At 48.8% G+C, this 24,573-nt stretch overlaps 1 protein-coding gene across 4 annotated transcripts in view; it reads left to right on the top strand.

Annotated features, from left to right (window-relative positions):
- Window positions 1-21,607, top strand: part of LOC118212773 (ral guanine nucleotide dissociation stimulator-like) — a 46,445-nt gene extending 24,838 nt beyond the window's left edge. For all 4 annotated transcript variants that reach the window (XM_035391042.1, XM_035391043.1, XM_035391041.1 and 1 more), the window contains exons 2-18: window positions 6,457-6,767; window positions 7,183-7,257; window positions 7,496-7,686; window positions 8,170-8,291; window positions 8,893-9,108; window positions 9,479-9,582; window positions 9,924-10,008; window positions 11,715-11,789; window positions 13,034-13,120; window positions 13,345-13,377; window positions 13,839-13,960; window positions 14,228-14,323; window positions 14,505-14,730; window positions 15,214-15,288; window positions 15,959-16,228; window positions 16,682-16,796; window positions 17,391-21,607. In XM_035391042.1, the coding sequence (XP_035246933.1) occupies window positions 6,457-6,767; window positions 7,183-7,257; window positions 7,496-7,686; window positions 8,170-8,291; window positions 8,893-9,108; window positions 9,479-9,582; window positions 9,924-10,008; window positions 11,715-11,789; window positions 13,034-13,120; window positions 13,345-13,377; window positions 13,839-13,960; window positions 14,228-14,323; window positions 14,505-14,730; window positions 15,214-15,288; window positions 15,959-16,228; window positions 16,682-16,796; window positions 17,391-17,566 (2,379 nt within the window). In that variant the 3' untranslated portion in view covers window positions 17,567-21,607. The remainder of the gene's footprint in view (window positions 1-6,456; window positions 6,768-7,182; window positions 7,258-7,495; window positions 7,687-8,169; window positions 8,292-8,892; window positions 9,109-9,478; window positions 9,583-9,923; window positions 10,009-11,714; window positions 11,790-13,033; window positions 13,121-13,344; window positions 13,378-13,838; window positions 13,961-14,227; window positions 14,324-14,504; window positions 14,731-15,213; window positions 15,289-15,958; window positions 16,229-16,681; window positions 16,797-17,390) is intronic.
- The last annotated feature ends 2,966 nt before the right edge of the window (window positions 21,608-24,573 follow it).

Raw genomic sequence — 24,573 nt, 5'->3', positions numbered from 1 at the left:
CAAACGGCTTTGACATGTCAGTAGTCATTACACGTTGCGTTCATAACTTAATCGAGTCAGATGCAATTTAAACCAAGGTTTAAGAAATACTAAACACTATTTAAAATGCCTTAGCTTTAAAGGCATAATTAGTTTTTTGGCGTGACATTTTTGCATCTTAACCGGTCCACCCAGAAGGGGCGGACAGGATATTTGCAGTCATGAACCAGACAAGGGAGATCCTTTGGACCGGGATCAGGGCCCAAAAATGGACCAGCCCCATCTGCCATCTGCTTGAATTGCCAGACAGCCAGTCGGAGTGACGCTGTGTGTCAGTGTGGATGGAATGGCCCCTGTGCTCTCCTGCTGTTCATTCCAGTGCAGTAACAGGATCTGCTGAATGAATCAGCCTGTGGCAGGAGTTTGAGTCTCTTGTGGGAACGCCTGACTCTAACCTCCCCCTGGAGCGACGGGTCGGATGCACGTGGCAACCCAAAGAGCAGGCCCAGCTGCATCACCATGCTGTGAACCATAGCGTTCCCTCTCCAGCACACCTCTCTGACCTCCAGCAAAGATTCCACAGACACACCAGATACTCTGCTCCATGTCCACAGCACTGAATGTACTGTCTTTCTACTGTTGAAGCAGGATTGTTCCAAATTGATGCATCTTCAACAAATGCATTGCTTTAAAACTGCCAGGAATCAGTAGAAATGTTACCAGCATCTCAAGGGTTAAAGCTTTTTTGAGTAATTATTATACCAAAGTCTGAGAATTGGCTCATCCCATTGCAAAGCCCCAAATGTCAGCCTTCACTGGGGTGATGGGCGGGTAGCCATTGCAGGGCTTGCCGTGGCATTGAGCGGTTATTTTGTGTGATGCAATGATCTGGACTGCAGTTCGCCAGCTCGGTTAGGGAGCACAAGGAGGAAGGCTCCGGTTCATCTTCCTAGGGCCATTTTTCGTTTAGCCCCTTCCTAAAATAATGTTGCTTTGGAGCGTTGGCCCCGCCCCTGATCCTTACCCCGTTCTGACCCTGCCGCCCCAGGCCAGGCTCCCGAGACTCCACCCAGGATACGTCTGTCTGAGTCCCACAGGGGGAAATCCAACCCCCGCTTTTATACTCCTGAGTTTTGTGCTAAAAAGGCGGGCAGGCTCCAATTCCTCCTCTCACTGTAAGAGAAACCTGGTGATACTGCTCTCTCTCTCGCTCTCTCCGTCTCTCTCTCTCTCTCTCTCTCTCACTGTTTTTGTATTTGGGAAAAACGACTCTTCTTCTTTAACCCTTTAAGGTGTTAGATCACAAACATGTGATTAGAAGGTTCTTCACTGAACATTCTAATGCTGATGTGACAATCACTACTGGCAACTGAAAGCAACAGCGTTCTAGAACACTGGCATAGCATTTTGAAAAACGTTATGCCAGTTATGTCATGTCATGTCAGTTGCTCTCTGCAAGGGTGTCGGCTTTATTCCGTCAAGGACAGTGCGTTGGCTGTGCTCAATGGCTGAGATCAGGTGTCCTTGTTTGCAGATTGATTGCTTTCAGCGCATAATTGTGAGTAAGAGTCAGTGAATCTCTTATGTAAGAGGTTCCCGTGAGACTGATAGGCGAACAGATGGCTTTTATACTCTGCAGTGGCCAGTGTTTGGTTACACATTTCCTACGCAGCTGTTTTGTGTTGAGGACATGGGTCTGGCTGTCGCACCGCTGGAGTGCTGCTTGAGAAGTCTGTACACCGCGGAGCAGCGGCGCTCCACAGGCTGGCTACGCTGTCCGGAGGCTGATTTGCACAGTGCCGCTTTTGGAATTCAGCCCGATGCCAGAAGGCAGTGCGTTCCTGTGTGAGTTGTAGGGTACTTCCCCAGTTTTAGAGCTTCTTGGCAGTTCCCTTTGGGGTGTGTGTTGTAATTATCCTCCAGGAATCTTCGGGGTTTAGCTCTCCTTCTCACGCTGGAAGCCTGACCCTGCTGATAGCGGGTGTCGTCGTGTTTGAGCTGGAATTACGGCGGTCGGTGGAGAGCCAGCCGGCGCTCTGTCACGGTCACGCTCGGTCTGTGGAGCGATTGACACGGTCCAGAGACGACGGGCAGGCCCAGGGAAAAAAGGGGCCACGTCTCCCCCCTCCCCACACCGAACCCCGCACCCCTCTCCATCTCCCCCCTCCCCACACCGAGCCCCGCACCCCTCTCCATCTCCCCCCTCCCCACACCGAGCCCCGCACCCCTCTCCATCTCCCCCCTCCCCACACCGAGCCCCGCACCCCTCTCCATCTCCCCCCTCCCCACACCGAGCCCCGCACCCCTCTCCATCTCCCTTCTCCCAAAATCTAAATCCTCGCTCCTGTAATCCAGTTAGCTAATTAAGACTGATCTCCCTTCTTGCTTCAGGGTTCCCTGCTTTCTCTGCAGAATGTGTTCTCTCAGTGAAGACTGTTCTAGAATGCAGCAGCGTCAACATTCCGGTTCCAGGGTGAACCACGGACAAAGCTCCAGTGTTCCGAGGAAAAGGTTAAACATCTAAACAATGCCCAGACAGAAATATAAACAACATATTTATTTTACAGCACATTCACATCACTCCTCCTACCATGCATGGTGCGCTATGATATCACTCATCACAGAAACAGGAGTGAGGTTCCAGAATGTCCTTGTGAGACGGAGCAGGGGCTGCTGGGAGCTGGTCTCGGGAGGGGTGCTGGGAGTGCATGATATTCCGCCCCCGTCCCGTTTAGTAAAATGAACACATCTACAAGCAGCAATTCTCATTTGTGTTCCAAGAAAGGAGAGAGAGAAAGAGAGAGAGTGTGGGTGGGGGGTGTGTGAGTGGGTGGCCCACATGCCAAGGTCTCTTACAGTGGTAGTGGTGACTTCATGGTGGTTTGGATTCTGTTCATTTGATCGGTTGTGTTAGATCGCATCTCATTGCCTCATTATCTTTCATGGCTCCGTCTTGTGGAGGGGTGGGGCCCGCCCCACTGGCCCCACCCCTCTGCCCTTTGACCCTTATAGAGGCAGCTGTGCAGTGTTGTGTTTTTTTGTATTCCTGCTAATTCCGACTAAAGCAGATGTGTCCCGTAAATGCTCCAGACAGAAACCTGGAAAATCACTCTGTCTCCCCCCACCCAATCCCATAACCTTAGGGGGGTGTGTGTGTGTGTGTGTGTGTGTGTGTGCATGCATGTTTGTGTGTGCAGTGACTCTCTGGAATCTTGGCATGAGACAGCGTTCCGGAACTTTTTCTGCTGCAGAGCTCCAGGCTTGGACCCACAGACTGGGCCAGACAGCCCCCCCCCCTCAGAGTGATCAGAAGTGCATGCTGGGACATCAGGGAGGGGGTTGAGGGAGTGAGCTGCACAAAGACCCCTGGCTGTGCTCCTTAAACCCCTCTCTCGGTCTCTGACTCGCTGGTTTCTGAGGAACGGAGCAGCCCGATCTCACTGGCACCTGCCTGCCGCCCGTCGCCTGGGCAACGGCACTGGCATTGCCCTCGGTCTCATTGTGAGAGACAGAGACCAGGGAGACAGGGTGCTGTAGTCGTCAGGAAACTGGGCCTGTACCTCAGAGGGCTGTATGCTGACAGTTTTTCCAAGTCGAAAAGTTTCGGTACACACTAATGCGTCCCAGCTATAACCGAAATTATTTTTCCAGTCACCACACATCAGTTTTCGGGAGCAAATGCAACTAAAATGGGAGCACTGTAAGAGCCCTGTACACTGCTGTTTTAACCTTAAACAAGGTGCATAACCTGAACTCCATCAGTAAAAAAATATCCATAATATTCATAATATTTTCAAGGTAAAAATCCTGCCGAGTGTACCTTTAAGTCCACACTTCACTTCAGCACTGGGGTTGTGTTTACTTCCTGTCTGCTGTGGGGGACAGGTGGACTTTGGTCCCACAGTGACAGCAGTCCCTGTGCCCCTCTGTCCGAAGCTCTGCGTTCCTCGCCCTCTCTCTCATGAAACAGCCGGGGTGCTGTGCTGTGTGTTTGTGAAACAGTCAGTGCTGAGTTGGGCTGCGTTTGTGATGAACTGCGAGTTCAGCCTGGGGGTGGACTGTTATTCACTCTCTCTATCCCTCTTTCCCTCACTCCCTCTTCCTCTATCTCTCTTTCTCTCACTCCCTCTCTCCCTCTATCCCTCTTTCTCTCACTCCCTCTCTCCCTCTGTCCTACGCTCTCTCCTTTTTTCCAGCTGTTTTCAGAATCAGACCCCAGGCTGTCTGCCCTGTGTTTGAGCACTGTGATTGGGCAGTGCTGAAACCTCCCCAGACCCTAACACCCCCTCCCCCCCCACCGCCCTGCTCCCCAGAATTCCAGAGAGCGCCCTGCTTAGAGTCCAAGAGCCAGAGAAACGAAGACGTTACCCTCTCCCCACCCCACCCCACCCCCCCCCCCCCAGAAACCAGCCTGTTACAGACCCCCCCTTTTGAGGGAGCTGTCTCCTGCCACACAACCCCACATGCCCCTCCGCTTTCCCCGGAAACCAAGCGTGCCAGCTCATTACCCACAATTCCTCTGTGCATTGGAGCTCATCTTGTCTACTTGTCTCACTGGGGTAGGGGGGCACGGAGAGTGAGTTGGGGGGAGGGGGGGTGGATATGGAGCTTGTGTGTTTGTGCGTCTCATATTACATTTGCTTGTGTCTCCACGCCTGTGTTTGTGTCTCCACACGTATGTTTGCGTCACCCTTTCAAACACTTGCGATAAATGTACTGTAGCTAGGGTTTGTTTCCATGTGATTAATGCCTCAGCTGCTCAGCTACAGAGGGCTGGAATAACACTGCTGCGAGCCCGTGTCTGTTCACTTGTATGTGGGATGATTCTAGTTTTTTCACGCTGTGTGTTTAGCGTGTTTCTGTAAGTGTGAAGAGTGTGCTGTGTGAACATTGGAAAGGAAGAATGGCCTTTGCAGGTAGACTGAAATGTCCACTCGGGGTACAATCGGGATCGCAGCAGTTTTGGAAACCCCTGGACTGCATCTGTACACCTTTACCCCAAAAACAGAAAACACAGGATAGGAGGGGACGGCGGGCGATGTTAACATATGGAGAGAGAGAGAGAACCTTATTCACTCACACTTGACTCCAGAGCATAGTGTTGTTGCATGAGGCAGCTGATCTGACCGTGGAAACTGTCTTAACACGTATACACCTACACACACACTCACACACACACACACAAACACCCACACACATACACCCACACACACACACAAACCCCCAGACACACACATACACCCACTCTCTCTGTCATATGCACATGTACACACTCCCACGCACGTTCGCTGTCTCATACACACATATACACCCACCAAATGGCACCATTCTGTCTGTTTTTAATTTCCCTGTTTTTCTCTGGCTGAACCTTTTCTGACCCCCCCTAGTCTGGGCGGATTCCAGTAGGATTTCGGCCTTATTGGGGGTACAGTGGGGGGGGGGGGTTCTGTCTATGGCCAGAGCCTGGAGGCCTGGCAGCATCCACAGTCCCACCCCAACATCTGTATCTCTTTTTATTACCCACAATCCTCCTGCGGTCAGCTGGGGAGCCCTGTGATTGGTTGATTCTTGTATTGCCCGCTGGTGGGCATTTGTGTGCTTCTGTCTGCGACCCCCCCGTGTGAGCTCTGTCTGAGATTCTGTCCCAATACCCCCCTCTGGCCAGACGAGTCCACACCTCTGGTCCACACAGCTGCCCCCCACCCCCCCCCCCCCCACCCCCTCCCTCACGCCAGGAATGTGTTTCACCTCTCTTTCTTAGCTCTCTCTCTCTGGGGTTCAGGTTTGCTCACTCAAACTGGGTGGATGCTGTGATGTAGCAGTGGCTGTTAGTACCGGTAGAGTAGTGCTGTGCAGCAGTGTTTAGGCCATGAGACCTTAAAACCAGAATGTCATGGGTTCAAATCCCTGGTGGAGGCTCTGCTTCATTGAGGCACTGCTTCATTGAGGCACTGCTTCATCTGCTTCATGTATGTTGTCAGGGTGTTGCCACTTTTATGTAATGCAACCACTGATGATGACAATACTCACCAACCAGGAATCACAAGTGAGATATTTTTAATGGGGGAGGGGGATCAATTAATGTTTTCCGGAGAACGTGGAATGTCACCATGGCGCCAGCAAAATGTAGGCTTTCAAATGTGTGAAATGTGTTCAGTGTGTACTTGAAATTCACACCACATACACTGTGTGGAGCAAACAGCCAGGGTTTGGTTTAAGGTTCAGTCCTGAAACTGAATCAGAGATTTCCCATTTGAAGCCTTGGCCTCTCTCCACAGTAGTACTGATGGTTTCAATGTTCAACAGTTCATCGGCAATGCAGAGAGGAGTATTTCTGAGACCCTTTGATGCAAATGAGTGTTAGCATCAGTTCTGTTTCCCTGTCTAGTGTACGGTTTCTCTCCGTGGGTCTCCTGTGTGTCTCCTCATCGTCTCACCTCCCACTCCCCCCCCCCCCCCCGTGTCTCTCTCGCTCAGAGCTCGACGCAGGAGATCGGCGAGGAGGTGGAGGAGGGGGCGGTCTACACCATCACCCTGCGGCGGGTGCAGCTGCACCGCTACGCGGCGGCCAGCAAGGGGCAGCGCTGGCTGGGGGCGGAGTCGGACTCCGCCCTCAGCCTGTACGAGACCTGCAAGGTGCGCACCATCAAGGCGGGGACGCTGGAGAAGCTGGTGGAGTATATGCTGTCCGCCTTCCGCGGGAACGACTCCACCTACGTCACCATCTTCCTCTGCACCTACCGCTCCTTCGCCACCACCAAGCAGGTGCTGGACCTGCTGCTCAACAGGTGAGGCTAGGGGTGGTTTTAGGCTTGGGGCGGGGCTAGAGGGCGAGGCCAGGGCCAGGGTTGGCTCCTGGTCCAGTCAATCATTCGCATTAGTGTTTCTCTGTGGTTTATTTGGGTAAAATGCAATTAGCTGATTGGTTATGTCACAATCGAGCATGGACACAATCATGTGGATCAAGTGATTGATCAGTAGGACAATCAACCGTCCAAAATCAAAAGCAACATAAACGTTTCTTAGTATCTCATGTGGAATGCAACATTGCTCTGAAGTTTTCACACATTTAAAACTAGCGCCCCCTTTTGAAGAAAAAATGACTAATTATTCCTGTAACTCATTAAAATAACATGTGTCACCGAGGAAGTGTAGATTTAATGTTTGGTTGATTGATTGATTGATTGTCTCTCTGTCCTGCAGGTATGCCAAGCTGCAGCACCTGTCCAGCACTGAGGGCCCCAGACTGACACACGATGATCGCACTGAGCTGAAGAAGTGAGTATCCTATTCACGTGCACACCTGTGCACCTGCTCACCTTTCTATCTGCTCACCTGTCCATCTGCTCTCCTGTACACCTGCTCACCTTTCTATCTGCTCACCTGTACACCTGCTTACCTGTATACCTGTACATCAAGAGATTTTTATGCACCTCAGTCCAGACCAGCTACATTTCTCAAGTTCAGCAAACAGCCTCCACAGAAATCGACTACTATTGTCGTTATCGTCTCCCAGTGCGATCTCGTCCATCCTGGGGGCGTGGCTGGATCAGTACTCCGAGGACTTCTGGAAGCCTCCGGAGTACAGCTGCCTGCGGAGGCTCATCGCCTACCTGCACCAGAACTTCCCCGGGTCGGACCTGGAGCGCCGAGCCTGCAACCTGCTGGCCCAGTTCCACCTGCGCCACCACCACCTGGAGCGGGAGGGTAGGCCTGCCCCCCGCCCAATCATGGCATGCTGTGCCCCGATCTCGATACATCTCAACCAATCACAGCACACCACGCTGTATCTCAGCCAGTCACAGCACGCCACACTGTATATCACCCAATCACAGCACACCACGCTGCATCACACCCAATCACAGCACGCCATGCTGTATCTCAACCAATCACAGCACGCAACGCTGTATCACACCCAATCACAGTGCGCCACACTGTATCATACCCAATCACAGTGTGCCACACTGTATCACACCCAATCACAGTGCGCCACACTGTATCACACCCAATCACAGTGCGCCACACTGTATCACACCCAATCATGTGTGTTGTGCTCTTCAGCAGACACACCTATCCTTGTCTTAAGGAGTTAGGCTAAAGGAACTCTCGTTTTGCACGGTGTCTGTGGTTGTAGTCATAAAGTCATAACCCACCGTATTCAGAGGCCTGTTCATGCCCCTCCCCCTGCAGCACTGGACCACGCCCCCTGCCCCTTTGCCATGCCAGAGGAGAACGGGTTTGAGGACGACCGGCCGGACTTCCTGGCCTTCGATCCCACCCTGGTGGCCGAGCAGTTAACCCTCATGGACGCGGTGAGCATGTGTGTGTGCGTGTTCCTGTGTGTGTGTGTGTGTTCCTGTGTGTATGTGTGTGAGTGTGTCTCTGCGATTGTAAATGTGTGTGTATTACGGTTAGGTTCACTGTGAGATTAGCCGCAGATTCAAAGACCCGTGGTCCCCAAGCTAAGGGAGCTAATTATGAGGTGATGTCACTTTCTAATTCAAGCCTCTGTTGGTTCCCAACCCTGTTCCTGGAGATCTGCTGTCCTGCAGGTTTCCATTTCAACCTTAATTTGGCAGACCTGACTCTACTAATTAGCAGCTGAACAAACTGTTCAATGAGGTGTGCTTTGTTAAGGTTTGAGTGAAAACCTACAGGACAGTACATCTCCAGGAACAGGGTTCGGAACCACTGGGCTAAACCTTTCCAGAACCAACCGAACACCAATTACAAAAGCTGTAGCTTCTAGATACTGTAGAAGAGAGAACATCTTGAGGGGGGAGGGGGACTAAGGGGAGGATTATAAGGGAAAGGAACACAAATAGATGGAAAGGGTCACACACAAAATAACCAAACTAAAGCAAATAAGTGGATGATAAAAGCCAACAGATTTGTCCGCTCTCTGTTCCCCAGGAGCTGTTTAAGAAGGTGGTCCCGTACCACTGCCTGGGCAACATCTGGTCTCAGCGGGACAAGAAGGGGAAGGAGCACCTGGCGCCCACCGTGCGGGCCACCGTGGCCCAATTCAACTGCGTCACCAACTGCGTCATCGCCACCTGCCTGAGCGACCGCGCACTGAAGCCCGCGCAGCGCGCCAAGCTGCTGGAGCGCTGGATCGAGGTGGCCAGGGTGAGGCGCTGTGGAGCAGCGAGATAGCGTGACCTGCAGCCTGCTCAGAGTGCTCGGGGTCTCTTATTGGATGTTTAAGGGTGGAAGGTGGTTTCTGATTGGGTGTTTAAAGGGAGGGTGCATGTTTCTGATGTGGTGTTTGAATGCACAGCTCTGATTGGTCTTTTAAAGGCTGGTATTACTTGGTGGGTAGGTTTATCCTTTGGTGGTTAAGGGTTTCAGGTCTCTGATTGGATATTTGGGGGGTGTAAGTTGCTGATTGGGTGTTTAGAAGCTTCAGGTTTCTCATTGTGCCTTTGACGGGGGCTACTGGTTTCTGATTGGGTGTTGAAAATGGATGCTGGTTTCTGATTGGGTGCTTGCGTTGCAGGAGTGTAGAATCCTGAAGAACTTCTCCTCGCTGCGCTCCATCCTCTCAGCCCTGCAGTGCAACCCTGTGCACAGACTGAAGAGGACCTGGGACGAGGTGTCCAGGTGAGGGGGGAGTGGGGCGTGTCCAGGTGAGAGGGAGAGGGGGGCGTGTCCAGGTGAGAGGGAGAGGGGGGCGTGTCCAGGTGAGAGGGAGAGGGGGGGCGTGTCCAGGTGAGGGGGGAATGGGGCATGTCCAGGTGAGGGGGGAGTGAGGCGTGTCCACATAAATAGGGAGAGGGGCGTGTCCAGGTGAGAGGGAGAGGGGGGCGTGTCCAGGTGAGGGAGGAGAGGGGCGTGTCCACATAAATAGGGAGAGGGGCGTGTCCAGGTGAGGGGGAGAGGGGCGTGTGCAGGTGAGGGGGAGTGGGGTGTGTCCAGGTGTAATACTAGCTTCTCACACACAGGGAGAACCTGCGCATCTTCCAGGAGCTGTCCGAGATCTTCTCCGACGAGAACAACCACTCCCTGAGCCGTGAGCTGCTCATCAAGGTGAGCCCCGGCGCACCTGTGGGGTGGGGTGGGGGGGTGGGGGGGTTGGGGGACGCTGGGCGTACGCCGTTTACTGCGCATCATAAAGGCTCGTTAAGGCTCGTTAAGGCTCGTTAGGGCTCGTTAGGGCTCATTGCGGCTCATTCAGGCAGGAAGGGTCCCCCTTAATTAAGCTTGTTTATGACACCTCGGGCCCAGAGGTCTGGAAGAACAGTGGTCTCCCCAGGGAGCGTCTGTCCTTTTGCACATGTTTGTATGATATGTATATATATAGATCATATTGTGTATACCTGTATTTGCCTGTATAATATTGTGCGTACCTGTATTTTATATAGTGCAATTCAAAGGGCTTTGCATCCTTTGGCTTGGAGCATTTGGTGAACAGCAATACAGGCACAAGACAAGGATACAGTCATACCGAATACACAACGGTATACTACTATGCAACTGGGAAAAACACCACAAACATTTTTTTCTGCCAGTTTACATGCATTAATACTGAACTGAAACGAGTGAAGTCAGGTGACACAGTGAAGGGTGAAGGCAGCGATGCCATGTACCTACCCTGGTCAGAAGGTAGTAATGACAGAAGTAACATTAACTTGAAGAGTGTTTTTTCAGAACATTGCTTTCAATTACCAGCCTGATTGTTACATCAGCATTAGAATGTTCGGGTAAGAAGATTCTAATCACATATTTGTGATCTTACACCTTATAGGGTTAATGATTGTCATGAAGCCCTGTATAAGGGCAGTCGGATGATTGTGATGTCATTAAGGTACCCCACGGCAGAAGTAACCACTTGTCAACTACAGCAGAGTAATCATTGTGATGTCATAATGTGGTGGGCCATAGCCTTGAATTCTTTGATGTTTTAGTGATGCCAGTGAGTAGTAGCAGAGACCCTCCGTCCTCTTCAGCTTCTTAACTTCAGGAAGTCAGCAACAGGGGTTTCTGGTGCTGTATTAGAGGACACGACATGTTGCTTTAGAACTGTCTTTGATCGTTCCCCACCCCCTAATAAACCTTCAGGGGTTCTGCTGAATTATATTGCTTTGACTTCAGTCGTAGGAACTTGCGAAATCTCAGGGTGATCCACAAAATGATTGCAATGCTTTTGTGCCCACTGAACATCACATGTGCCAGAAAAAAACATGATGTGTGATTCACAAAACGGGCAACAAAGACCAAAATGTTCTGACTGGGGAATGCCCATCGATAGTGTATTATCTGCGTGATCTTTATCTGCATAAGCGTAATGCACAACATGTGAAATGTGCCTTCTATTTAAATTACCATGCAACGTGTAAACTTGTTCATATCTATGGTAGTAGCCATAAGCCTTGTTCACATGTGCAGGCCTTACCCGTTAATGTTGTGGAGGTGTGCTGTTGAGAGGTCCTGACTGAATGGAAGCTGGATTCTGCACTCTGGAAAAGTTTACTCAGAAACACACATTCTTAAAATTCTTCAGGGATTACCCAGTGGGTGAGCTGTTTCATGGGGGGCGGGGGAGGCATCTATGGGATTCCCAGTGACATCATGGCTGGCAAGTGATAAGAACCCTGTTCTTTCAGTGGGGGGCATCAGTTGCCTTGATGAAAAGCACTCTCTGGCCTGATCTGGGGTCTGTACTGTACCAGAACTGACAGGGTTACTGTATAGCAGGGAGCTGATCTGGGGTCTGTTGCTCTTCTCTTGTGCAGGAGGGGACCTCGAAATTTGCAACACTGGAGATCAACCCTAAACGGGCACAGAAGAGACACCAGCAGAGAGACTTGGTGAGTGAGAGAGAGAGAGAATAGAAGGAATGAATGGATGAATGAATGAATGGGGGGTTGAGAGAAGGAGACAGGAAGGTAGAGAAGGAGACAGAAACAGAGATCTACAGATTTTGGACATGAATTAGAAATAACAAAAAATAAGTTATAAAAGAGATTTATGGACCTCTAATGATGTTCTTTTCTTCTATGCTTTGTGGAGCCATTTCCAGCCATTTCAATGAACAAGATGGGAAAAGTGAAAAGTGATCTGAAAGAGAATGAATGTACAGGAATGGGTAGAGTTCAGCGAGAGGAGAGAGGCTGCGGGTTCAGGGAGGGATGGAGATAAACTAGAGAGAACAGCGGGAAAGCAAAAGGACAGCTGAGGGAGGGAGGGAGGGAGGGAGGGACGGGCTGACGTGCTTACAGCAGTGGCAGTTTGGGGGTGTAGATTAGGCAGATGAGTGTAATTGGGCCTGTTTGGGCTGTGGCGGGACGGGTTCCAGCAGGCACCGATCAACAGGCCAACAATTTGCCCTCTCTGTGTGCACTCTCCTCTCCTCCCAAAATTCCCCAACCATCCGTGGCTGATCTCATCACTCATGCACCCCCCTGTAGACAGGACATCTCCTCAACACCAAATCATCCCCTGAATTAACTGAATTTACTTGATTTGTGCTTTTGTGGGGAATTTAGAAACGGTACACCAGCACGTTCTAGTGGTTACAAGAGAATTAGCAATGTATAGTTACATTTCAGGACGAGGAAAGGGATACTGCGCCCACTTGTGGTGCTTTTTGGGAACTGCAGCTTTGAGATGCAGGATAATAACTGGGTGAAGGTTATGTAATTATTATCCTCCCGACAGTAATATGTGGGCAGTAAAAAAAGAAGTTGCTCAGAGTTTCCTGATTTTCAGTTCATTATCTCATTGCTCCTGAACACTTTCCCTGATCTATTTTTATCCGCAGACACTGAAACAGTCTCACACTATCAGCTTTTGTCCCTAAGCCCCACCCACTCAAACGTCAATCATTCCTTCCCTCAGCAGCCAACCCAGCAGATCTGGCCCAGTCAGTGTTTTGAACAACTGAATCCCATCAGTGGCCCTGAAATAATCATTATGACCATCAGCGCTTAGGAATTTATAAATTGCAGGACACAGTGTATCAAACTGTTCTGCTATCCTTGTAATGTGGCAGTTCTATATAGTACACTTAAACAGGTGCCCCCCCCCCTTACACCCCCTCTCTGTGTCTTAGAGTGTGATGCAGGGGACCATCCCCTACCTGGGTACCTTCCTGACCGACCTGGTGATGATGGACACCGCCATGAAGGACTACCTGGACGTAAGCCACGCCCCCTGCCCCGCCCCCAGGAGAAAGCAACATTGGTTGATGCGCATTGTGATACGACTCACTGTCGTGAAAGGAATTGTTCCATTAAATTTTGACACGTTTGTTTTGCAAGTGTTTTGGTGCATGTTTTATTTTTTTGTTTCCTATGATAAGGTGTATCGCTTTGCTGTCCTGATAAAGCCCCAAATGGCCTTGTGTTTTTGTTTCTGTTGCAGGTGGGGCTGATCAATTTTGAGAAGAGGAGAAAGGTGAGATGGATTTCCCCCCTGGTGCTCTCATATGGGCTGAGCATCAAAGAGGCAGCATGTTCTTTGATCTAACGCATGAATACACTTGTATTTAGTTTTCTGCACAGGCACACTCACTCAGGACAGCTCTTATACACACTTTTTTACACACAATGTCCATTAGCGCAGCTGAATATTTACTCTGTGAAACAGTTCAATTTTGGTTTAGCACGCTGTTTCAGCAGCACTGTGACTGTGCCCAGTCTGGGTTTGAACCCGCAAACCCCAGTTCTTCCAGGACCTCCCGTCTTTTGGGCCTTCACTGTGGGTGATGTGTCACCCTGCTGTTTAGGCTCCTATGCGGCTGGGAGGGGGGTCCCTGCTGATGGGGTGGTCTCCAGGGTGAAGAGGGTGATCTCCTAGGTAACGGTGTGGGTCTCTCTCTCTCTCTCTCTCTCTCTCTCGTACTGCCTCTGGTGTAGGAGTTTGAGGTTATCGCTCAGATCAAACTGCTGCAGCTGGCCTGTAACAACTACAACTTCACCAGGAACACACACTTCAGGGCGTGGCTGTCTGCTGTGGAGAAACTCACAGAGGCAGAGAGGTGAGCATAGAAACACACACGCGCTCGCGCACACACACACACAGACACACACACGCACACACACACGCATCCGTGTACGTATGCACACACATACACACACACACACACACATGCATGCATGAGCATGCACATTTCACTCACACACATGTACACACATACTCTCTCAATGGAAAGTACACTCACACACAGACATACTCTCACTTACTCACTCACTCACACAGGCATGCACACGCAGGCTCTGACACGTTGTTCTGTGTTTATGTATAGCTACAGCCAGTCATGTGACATCGAACCTCTTTCGGAGTCGGCCAGTAACACTCTGAAGGCCAAGAAGAACACAGGCATCATAAAACGCTGGAGCGAGTGAGTCTCCACCCCCTTCTGCCTCTCATCCTATCATTCACTGGAATGAATGAGTCTCCGCCCTCTTCTCCATTTCAATTTCAAATTGCATTCAAAATCAAACTCAAATTCTCTCTCTCCCCCCCTCCTCTCCCCCTCTCTCTCTCCTCTCTCCTCCTCTCCCCCCCCCCCCCCCCCCCAGCCGGCAGCCTGCAGCGGAGGCTGGGAGCAGCAGCAGCGTGGGCAGTTCTCACTCGAAGTCGTTTGACCAGCTGCGCTGTGGCCTCCTGCTGAGCGGTTTGGGGAGCACAGGGGGCGGGGACAGCGCCGACTCGCTCAGCGTCACCTCGGCCGGCTCCAGCAGCTCCGACGTGGAGGACGTCAACGTCACCTTCGTCTCCGACTCCCCGGACGCGCACGACAAAAAGGTGAGGTCAGAGGTCACACGAGAACAGAGGGAAGGAGACATATATATGTCAGATTATGAAAGATAGAGTGTGTAATGTGACTGCACAGCTTGTGGCTGTTGTATGATTGGACAGTGAGCGTCAGTCCTGTGATTGTTACGGTGTGTGCCTGTTGAGTGATTGGGTAGTTAGGCACAGAGTAGGTAGGCAGAGCATATATATGGCTTATAAATGGGCCTCCGTGCCTTCTGGGTGATACTGCATTCTTGTTTTCCTTAGAGTAACACTGATGTTCTCCACTACTGTGTCGCTCTGGATAAGAGCATCTGCCCAATGATTCCAGTGTAATAATGTAATGCAGCCCAAAATGTATTTCTGATAATCATGTTCCTGGATTCTGTGTGAAAGTTCTGATGGTTCTGATGGTCACCCCTAAGCCCACGGAAGTGGTACGGTCCGACTGTTAAGTGTGTGGTGACTGCGGCTCTTGATTCCTTTCTGTAGACGTCTACGCCGACAGTAAAACATTCCAATTCCGCCTTAGGGAAAGGAGGACCAGAACAAGACCTCGCCCCCACGGTATCTCTCTCTCTCTCTCTCTCTTTCACTCCCACAGTATCCCTCTCTCTCTCTCTCCCTCTCTCTCTCTCTCTCTCTCTCTCCCTCTTTCACACCCACAGTATCCCTCTCTCTCTCTCTCTCTCTCTTTCACACCCACAGTATCCCTCTCTCTTTCTCTCTCTCTCTCTCTCTCTCTATCCTTCTCTCATTTATTCGTCCTTCTCTTACCCTTGGTCTCTTTCTCTCACTGTTATATCACTGAAAACTGGTTTCATCCTCATCCTCTTCATCCTCATCTTTACAGGACATCATGTCCACGCAGTGTAGAGCAGTGTTCTTCAGTTCGTTCAGTTCTTGTGGGTGACGGTGTGATCAGTGGTGATCAGTGTTATTGATGTAATTATTACTGTTGTTGTTTTTGTTGTTGCCTCTGCTGTGTATGAGGTATGTGTACAGAATGTGTATATGAATATATATACATATATATTTATGGATCTGTAGGTATTAGCCTATATGTATTTGCCAGAAAACCACACCCAGGGCCCATAAATAATATGGCATGATATGTGCAATGCATTGTAAATCATCATCACCTTGAGTAATGAGGCTGGTAGAGCAGACTCTTTGTGTCTGTGGTGAGTGAATGAGCACTGCTAACGGTCTCTGCGTGTCGCCCTCTACTGGCCAGTTCTGGGATTCCACCTCGCTGTTGTCGCTGGACGTGGCTGGGTTGGGTTCGGGTTCAAGCAGCGCGTCGTCCTCCTCTGTCAGTTCCAGCCCTGGCCCCGCCCCTGGCTCCGCCTCTGGTGCCGCCTCCCGCTCACACAAGCGCTCGGTTTCGGGCGTGTCCAGCTACTCCTCCCTCTCCCTCCCCCTCTACAACCAGCAGGTGGACGACTGCTGCATCATCAGAGTCAGCCTGGACGTGGACAATGGGAACATGTACAAAAGCATACTGGTGAGAGAGAGAGAGAAAGCACATGCAACAGCGTATGGGTGTGTGTGTGTGTGTGTGTGTGTGTGTGTGAGCACGAGAGAGTGAGAGAGAGAATAAGACAGACAGCATATACAACAGTATACTGGTGTGTATGTGTGTGTGAGAAAGAGAAGGAGAGAGAGAGAGAGAACATGTACAAGTGCATAATGGTGTGTGTGTGTGAGAGAGAGAGGGGGGAGAGAGAGAGCATGTACAAGTGCATACTGATCAGATGTTGGGCAGGAGCGAAAGAGAGGCAGAGAGAGGGGAAGGGTAGGAAAGGAGAGGGAGGGATGGAGGGAAAGAGTTAGAGAGAGAACGGAGAAGGACAGAGAGATGAAGGGAGACAGTAATAAAAGGAACGAGAAAGAGGAGGGCGTGTAGAGGCGTTTCTGAAGACTCGCTCCTGATTGGCTGGCTGCTTGGTTGCCGCAGGTTACCAGCCAAGACAAGACGCCGGCGGTGATTCGGAAGGCGATGGTCAAACACAACCTGGACCGCGAGCGGCCGGAGGATTACGAGCTCCTGCAGCGCATCTCGGAGGAGAAAGGTCAGTCTGAGGCCCTGCTCCACTGCACGCACGGACCCCGCAGTCTGGTATCGGACCCAGACCAGGCTAGTGCTGACCGTGACCAGCAGGCCGCAGGGTGGCACACAGGTCATGCTAGCATCGGCCAGGGATCAGAGGGCCTCTGTAAGCACCAGCGAGCCCCCACTGGTCAGTTTGGCAGAGGTGGAGAGTCCAGGGGTCAGAAAGTAAAGGTCCTGCCATGTGTTTCTTCCACCCGTGACCTCAGCCAGCCGATTTCACGAATTTCCTCTACCTCCTGGCTGAAGAATGGTGGTGCTAATTAAAAATCCAGGTGACTGGGACAAAATACTGGAGAGGACTTTTTCTTTGTGAACATGGATTTTCCAGCTCTGTAATTGGATGCCCAAGGTTCGCCTGTTGAGCTGCACATGAAGTGTCCTCCTCTACCTCATGTGTGTGCCGGCCTTGCATACTGCAGTGTGCTGACAATCATTGGCTAACATCATGTTCTATGGAGGACAGTGTCATCATCATCATCATCTTAAAATAATTATGTCAGTGATAATAATATAGTAATAATCATGGTGACATATCTGTCTCTGTTTTCCCCAGAGCTGAAGATCCCTGACAATGCCAACGTCTTCTACGCCATGAACTCCTCGGCCAACTACGACTTTGTGCTGAAGAGGCGGGGCTTCCCCAAGGCGGAGCGCCCCAAGCACGTGGCCAGCTCCACCCTCCCACGCATGAAACAGAAGGGCCTCAAAATTGCCAAGGGCATCTTCTGAGGGGGGCACCCCCAGTCGGAGTCCCGCCCACCCGGAGCCCCCTCTGGGACTCCACCCACCCTGTTGCAGCCATGGCCAGACATGCCCCGCCCTCTCGCTAGTCAGGCCCCGCCCTCTCACCGAGTAGACGGGCAGGCCTGTAGGAGACTGTTGGGCAGTGACTATGGAGCAAAGACAGACTGACAGACAGACAGACAGACAGACATACAGACTGACAGACTGGGGGAATGGCAGGACTACCCCCTTATGAGGTCAGACAGGCTCTGTGCTTCTTTGCTGCTGTGCAGATGGAGAGGTAAACTTCACACCCCCAAACCCCCCCCCCCCCCACCAACCCTGCCGCCTCACCCAAAAGGCTGCCACTTCCTGAGAGAGCATGCTGCTACTTCTTCCTGTCAGTGCAGGCTGTCATTTCCAGTGAGAATATTTCCTGTGAGTGCAGGCAGCCACTTCCTGTGAGTGCAGCCGGCCACTTCCTGTGAATGCAGGCAGCTGCTTCCTGTGAGTGCAGCCATCCACTTCCTGTGAGTGCAGCCGGCCACTTCCTGTGAGTGCAGGCAGCCGCTTCCTGTGAGTGTAGGCAGCCTCATCCTGTGAGTGCAGCCAGTCACTTCCTGTGAGTGCAGCTGGCCACTTCCTGTGAGTGCAGGCAGCTGCTTCCTGTGAGTGCAGCCAGCCACTTCGTGTCTACCACAGACAACCATTCCTGGCCACTGACGCCTGGGTCGAACTGAAGGGTTGTGATTTCTTTGACCAATAGAGCCAAACAGCTTGGTTCTCATCTTGTAATACTGTCGTTGGATTCCTCACTGAATGTGTATCAATGTCATCTTGCAGTCAGATTAGGGTGCAGACTGTAACCTTGAGAACGAGGAAGGGGGAGCACCACAAGTGATGCACAACCTAGTGCACCAAACAATGCATTCCCCCTCCACAGGGCTACATTTAGCCCTAGTTTCGCAGGATGCTCCAAGATGGCCTATAGGCATATGGCCTACATACCTTTTAGCTTTTGTACAAGCACATTACATAACACTAAGTTTTTTTGTTTTTTTTTGGTAATATCAGAGCTTGTGCCTGACCTGGAGGCAGAGCGAACAGCCATTCAGGCAGCCAAAAAGAAATTACCCGAGCCATTCTGTCCAAGTAGCCAACAGAAAGAAGAGGAGTCATTCACCCCAAAAACCATGAGAAGGTCAGGACTGACCAGGGCTTGTCACATGATTAGACTTCCTGCACAGTGGTCACATGACTGGTCCCCCCTGTAGAAGTCACATGACCAGCCTTCCAGCATAGCGTTATTTTTTCCTACCCGGTATTTTTTATGCATTTCACACTGTGCAGGTGTCAGGCATGCCCTGTGATTTTTTTTTAAAGAAATGGGCCACGTTCTTGTTTTCATTTGCTGCTCTCATTAGTTTGTAGCTGTTTTTTACAGTTCTACCACAAAACTTCTTTGAAGCATTTTACAAGGTTAGGTTTTTATGATTGTACAGTTACTAAGGCATTTAATTGCAACATTCCCTAAGTTTTAAAAGTTTACCTCCACCTTGTTCTGCTTGTTCTGGGGGTACAGTCAGTACTGGCACTTATTTTTGTTGGTCACCCATCCTGACTGTGGTGGATGTTGTAGATGGGAAGTAGTCTTACTAGAATCGGAAATTACCCTAACTGAAAATGGGAAGAAAATGCTAAAAAATACAACAATAGAAAGAAATAAAAATTTAGCCTTCACAAAAGTTAGCTAACGTTAACTAAACTCTGAGAGTGGTCTTTGTTAGTCTTTTGTTGTTTTTCATTTAGCTATTTCGACAGCACCTTTTCACCTTGATCTACTTTAGCTTGTTGAACATTGCTTGCACCCAGTTCAATGTTTAAAATGTCTCTGAGAAGCAAAATGTTATGAAAAAGAACCTGTTGCTGGCACCTCTTCAGAGTTTTCTCCCATTCTTCAGTGTTGGCAAGATAGCAATTTTTAGAACCCATGTATTTGTCACGCATTGTATCAGTGGAAAAATACTGCAAAGTAGGAAAAATAATACACTCGAATGTGACCAGGGATGTCAGGAGATACAAGAAAAACACATTTGTCACCATGCACAAAGCTTCACTGACATTTTACAATAATCTGTGTACTTTTAGTTAAAAAAAAATATATATATATGAAAAAGGGCATTATGAACCCTTACTGTTGAAATCATCATTGCAATCATCTTTTTTATTTTTTGTGTTGCCTTTATTTGCTACTCTCTTTTAGTATTGGTGCTAATATTACCCCTCCTTCGCCCATATTGCCTCCTGGGTTAGGTTATGATCACTTTGATTATAATGGAGTCCCCCCAGTTCTTTTTGCCTGGATTTGCCCAAAAGGAAGATGGCCCATGCTTACCATGGCAACCAGTCTTTTGGATCTTAAGGTTGCTGCCTTGTATTCCAGTCCTCTCTACCAACCCTTGTAAGACTGAGTGTGACATCACAAAGGCTACTGTAAGGGGCAGGGGGTGGGGGGAGAGACCATGAGTGAATGGAACAGAGGAATTTAAGGTTGGGACAGTGAATTTTATGAACTCCACAATGGGTGACCCTGCGGTGAGCTGTCAGTCATTGACTTGTCGGGACCAATAAAAACATTTCGATGTCAACCGCAGAACACAGTGGGTGTGGTCCAGGTACACAGGTAAAATGGGCATCACTGGGCTTGCTATACATGTGCCAAAGATCAGGTATTGGGTGGGTAAATATGGCTGGAACAGTACATGCCACCATGGCAACAATACCGGCTGTATGCAGGTCGCTGGTCGTATTCATAATTTTTAAAAATTAAAATTTTTACATCTGAGTAGAAATGTTATCGGGCAGAATGTCAGGTATCTTGTGTGTGTTCATTTAAGATGGCTTTTCAAGATATGACAAAGTGCGTCGATGCATATCAAAGTGTCTAATTGCGTGTGTACTGTACCAGGTTTGGGGGTCAATTCCATTCAAGTTCAGTCAATTTAGGAAATTAATTGCAATACAATTCATCAATTGAAAAGTGCCCATAATGTTCTCTGAAGAGTTTTAAATTAATGATTTGAATTTCAATTATTTTCCCAAATTGACAAGATTGGAGTGGAAATGGCCAGAACTCGTTGCTGTGCGATGCAAAATGTGACTTTAATCAGCTGAGGATGCAGAGTCCACACTCTGTGAGGCAGAAATAGATATAAATCATAACATCTACACGTGTCTATGCTCTCAGATGTTGCATACCTGAGGGCTGTAAAAGCACTAAGTTCCTGCTTCCAGCTGCTAACCAAGAGAAACGGCTTGCAGTTGGTTTGATGGCAGTGACATCATCTACAGCAGGAAAGGGGTATAATGAGCCAGCCTGGGTCCTGCTCTACAGTGGGAAAGGGGTATAATGAGCCAGCCTGGTTCCAGCTCTACAGTGGGAAAGGGGTATAATGAGCCAGTCTGGTTCTAGCTCTACAGTGGGAAAGGGGTATAATGAGCCAGCCTGGTTCCAGCTCTACAGTGGGAAAGGGGTATAATGAGCCAGCCTGGTTCCAGCTCTACAGTGGGAAAGGGGTATAATGAGCCAGCCTGGTTCCAGTTCTTGGGGTCTTAATGCTTTTAGGGGTACGGGCTTGAAACTCCCAAATCAGGTGCCATTTAACTCACTCAAAGAACAAATCATTTTTACTATGGTTGGCCACTATCTTGTTTTTCTTTTTGTATATTAATTTTGTATGTTTTTGTATAAAGAGGGAATGTATTTTTTTGCATGTTCTGCCTGTATTTATTGAGTTGTACATAGTGCTGTTGTGTAGCTTTGTACATTTTCTTTTCGTATGTAACTAAATTAATATATATGTACATATATACAAAGTTTATAGCAGTGTAATTGTGAATTCACTTGTCTCCCACCTCCCTCTGGTTTTTAAGTTCTTGCAATCTTGTGTCTTTTGTACGATGGAGCATTTTTGTTACCCCGTTGCTGAAGAGCTGTTTACCATATTGGGGAAACCCTGTGTAATAAAGGATCGCAGTGTGATTATCTGCCCGTGTTTCATTTCTCTCTCAGCCCAACAAACTCTGAAGTACAGAAGTTCCCACAGGTACCGTTTCTTTTCTTTCTGGGACATGTTGGCGGAATGACTGTAATTCGTGGAAATAACCTCTAGGTGGGAGCAGAGGTTTGCTTTAATTTTATGAGAAGCAAACTTATAACAACGGTAATGAAAAATAACAGTTTATAAGTTTCCGCCAAAAAGTGAAGAGGAGACAGCAACAGGTCAGATATTTTTTTATGCAACGAATGTTTTATGGGGAAAACAAGTATCTATATTCTTGCTGGTTTTAAGATAAAAACAAAAACCGGTAGGCCCCGCGGCTCTCCAAGACCAGGGTCTGGAACAGTGGTTTCTAAACTATTGTGTTGGATCCTACGGGTGGGTCATTGGGTGAGGTGGGTCACAAGACAACAGAATATTTTCAAAGTACATTTAAAATTCATACACAATTTATGTGGTTTAGACGAAAGAACCAGAAATAGAACAAGTAATTACATAGCTGAAATAATGGAAAAACACAGTGCTTGAACGTGTCTAAGCAACGTGGGTTACATGATAAACCATGATGTAAACATCCCGGCAAAATTAGTAAGCAAGTTACGATAGACGCAGCCCTTCAGATACGGCTTCTAACACAGCTGCGGGGTAGCTTTATTTTGAGCTGTGTCTCTGACAAACCGAATTTATCAGGCTTCCTAACCACAGGCTTTCGCTCCCAGACCGCGAGGCACCGTCTTTGAACTGGGGTCTGTCTGCCGGAGCCCGGAGCAGAGCGGACGGATTCAGTGAAAGTAATTATCCTTTCACACGGGGAAAGCAATGCACACACCGTCTCCTGGTTACAGGCGGCGATACCGCTGTGGATTACCTCTCGCTATTGTCTTCAGGCTATATGTGGGGCACCCTTGCTGAGGTGAATCATTGGAGAATTTTAAGATATTGTCAAAAGGTTTTTCTTTTCTGTACCCCCCCCCCCCCCTCCCCTCATTTCAATGGAGGACGGTACGGCGTAGTGGTTGAGGAAACTGGTTCGTACCTGTAAAGCATTCAGTTCAGTTTCCCTGCAGTAGTACTGCAGACTTAACTTGAATTGCTATATAATCACTGCTGAGTGACACTTTTCCTAAAGTTTTTAGCACATGCAAAAGGTAAATGTATACATAAATCACTATCTTGGCTTTTAACATTGGTGGAAATATGGGAAATATTTTCCTGGAGCTAAAAGCCTTTGCACGTGCTAATCCTTTAATAAATCTGGCCTGATCTGCGTTGGCACTGTGTCAATGAAATGCTGCGCATAGTGTCAAAAGTGTGTTTTTATTTCTGTGTAAGTGCCGTCTATGATTTTTTATGGTCTGCGTGTATAAGTTCACTGTGATCTCCTCATATGATCCTTGGCCTTACTCTGAATTCAGCCTCGGGCCCAGGTATAAATGGGGTGGAAATAATCTTGGCTTGTTTCTCATAACTTCCCGGAGTTGAGTACTGATAAAGAACCTGCTGTCTATCCTCCTGCCAAAAGGAAGCTATTTGCTCACCATGCTTTCCCACCTTGGAAGGAAGCCACTGGTTTTCATTTTTTTTTTTGAATATCAAATTTACTAAACTAAAGAAAAGGCTGATCAAAAACACAGAAGTATTAGAGCAGATGAAGATAAGAAGAACATTTCCAGATGTCTCTCTCGTTAGGGCATGTAGGCCCAAACGTCGCTTTGATCTTCTGCGTGTCCACGTGGCTACAAATCAGCATTTCTTTCTTTATAATACGCGTAGCGCCGCCGTTCTCATTTCCTGTTTCCTGCTCCAGACGAGGCTGAGAACACATGACAGAGGAATGACGCAAAGGCCACTGGTCGCCACAAAGCCTTCACAGCCACCACTGCCATTCGCTTGCCTGAAATAAAATACCTTCTGCAATAAGCGTTTTTTCCATCATCGGGTAATCCCTCCGTTCGAGGAACCGTCTGATCAAACAAGCAAAACGCGGAATCTGGGTCAATTTATTTTAGCGTGGCTAGCTCGAGAGACCCTTTCGCAGTCCCCTCTTATATACTCCAGACACCCAGCAGAAGAAGAAGCTTAAGCATTTTAATTTTCAAAAATATAAATATAGGCTTCAGCACTGTACAATACACGGTTCTTGAGATTAAGTCCAGAGACTCATGTCTCTTAAAGGGGACCAAAATGCATTGGTGGGTCTTACGAGGATACCAGGACCCAAACTGCTGCCAGGTTGTAATTATTTCAGATCAAGAGAGCAAGAATTTACTGCGTTTGTAGACTTTGAAATTACCAAATGCCTCTGAACACACAGAAGAGGTGAGTGTGCCAGAAATATATAGTGATTAGGTGTTTCCTTTGTGTTCTGCATAACTGAACACATTGCAGTTAGGGTGGGTGCAGCAGCCGTGTGGGTTGTACAGATTGGACAACCAAAATGGTCGCTGGTTAAGGTGGGACACAGTCAGTGTATGCTTGGATAGAAGCTGCTGTTCACTTTCTGGAGTTTTAGAAAGATTATTTCAGTTTTAGTGTACGGAGGAATACGATCGCTGTACAAGATGTAATTAGCTGAAGTGTATTTGCTAGCTTTAGACCTCAAACCCCCAAATGCCCTGATACCCATCACGCTAAATCTGGCAGGGCCTCAGAAACTTATTTGAGTATGTAAAATATCCTGTATATCGCACAACAACTGTATGGGCCAATGAAAAACACACAAAAACTGCAATAATATTCAAACTCCAGATAGTGAACTATTCCTTTAACCAGAATTTCTCCAGGAAGAACCTACCTCCAAGAGCTGAGAATTTCCCATCCGTGTCAGTCACTGCAGATAAGAACATCTGGCAGTTATGCAATTTAACATGTAATAATAATGATATTACTCTGTCATACATTATATTTGCTGAAGCAGTTCCAGTTCAGTCCTTTGACCGAGTTACTGTCCTA

Source organism: Anguilla anguilla, chromosome 14, assembly GCF_013347855.1.
Source record: "Anguilla anguilla isolate fAngAng1 chromosome 14, fAngAng1.pri, whole genome shotgun sequence".
Taxonomy (NCBI): domain Eukaryota; kingdom Metazoa; phylum Chordata; class Actinopteri; order Anguilliformes; family Anguillidae; genus Anguilla; species Anguilla anguilla.
This window is presented reverse-complemented; position numbering and strand designations above follow the sequence as displayed.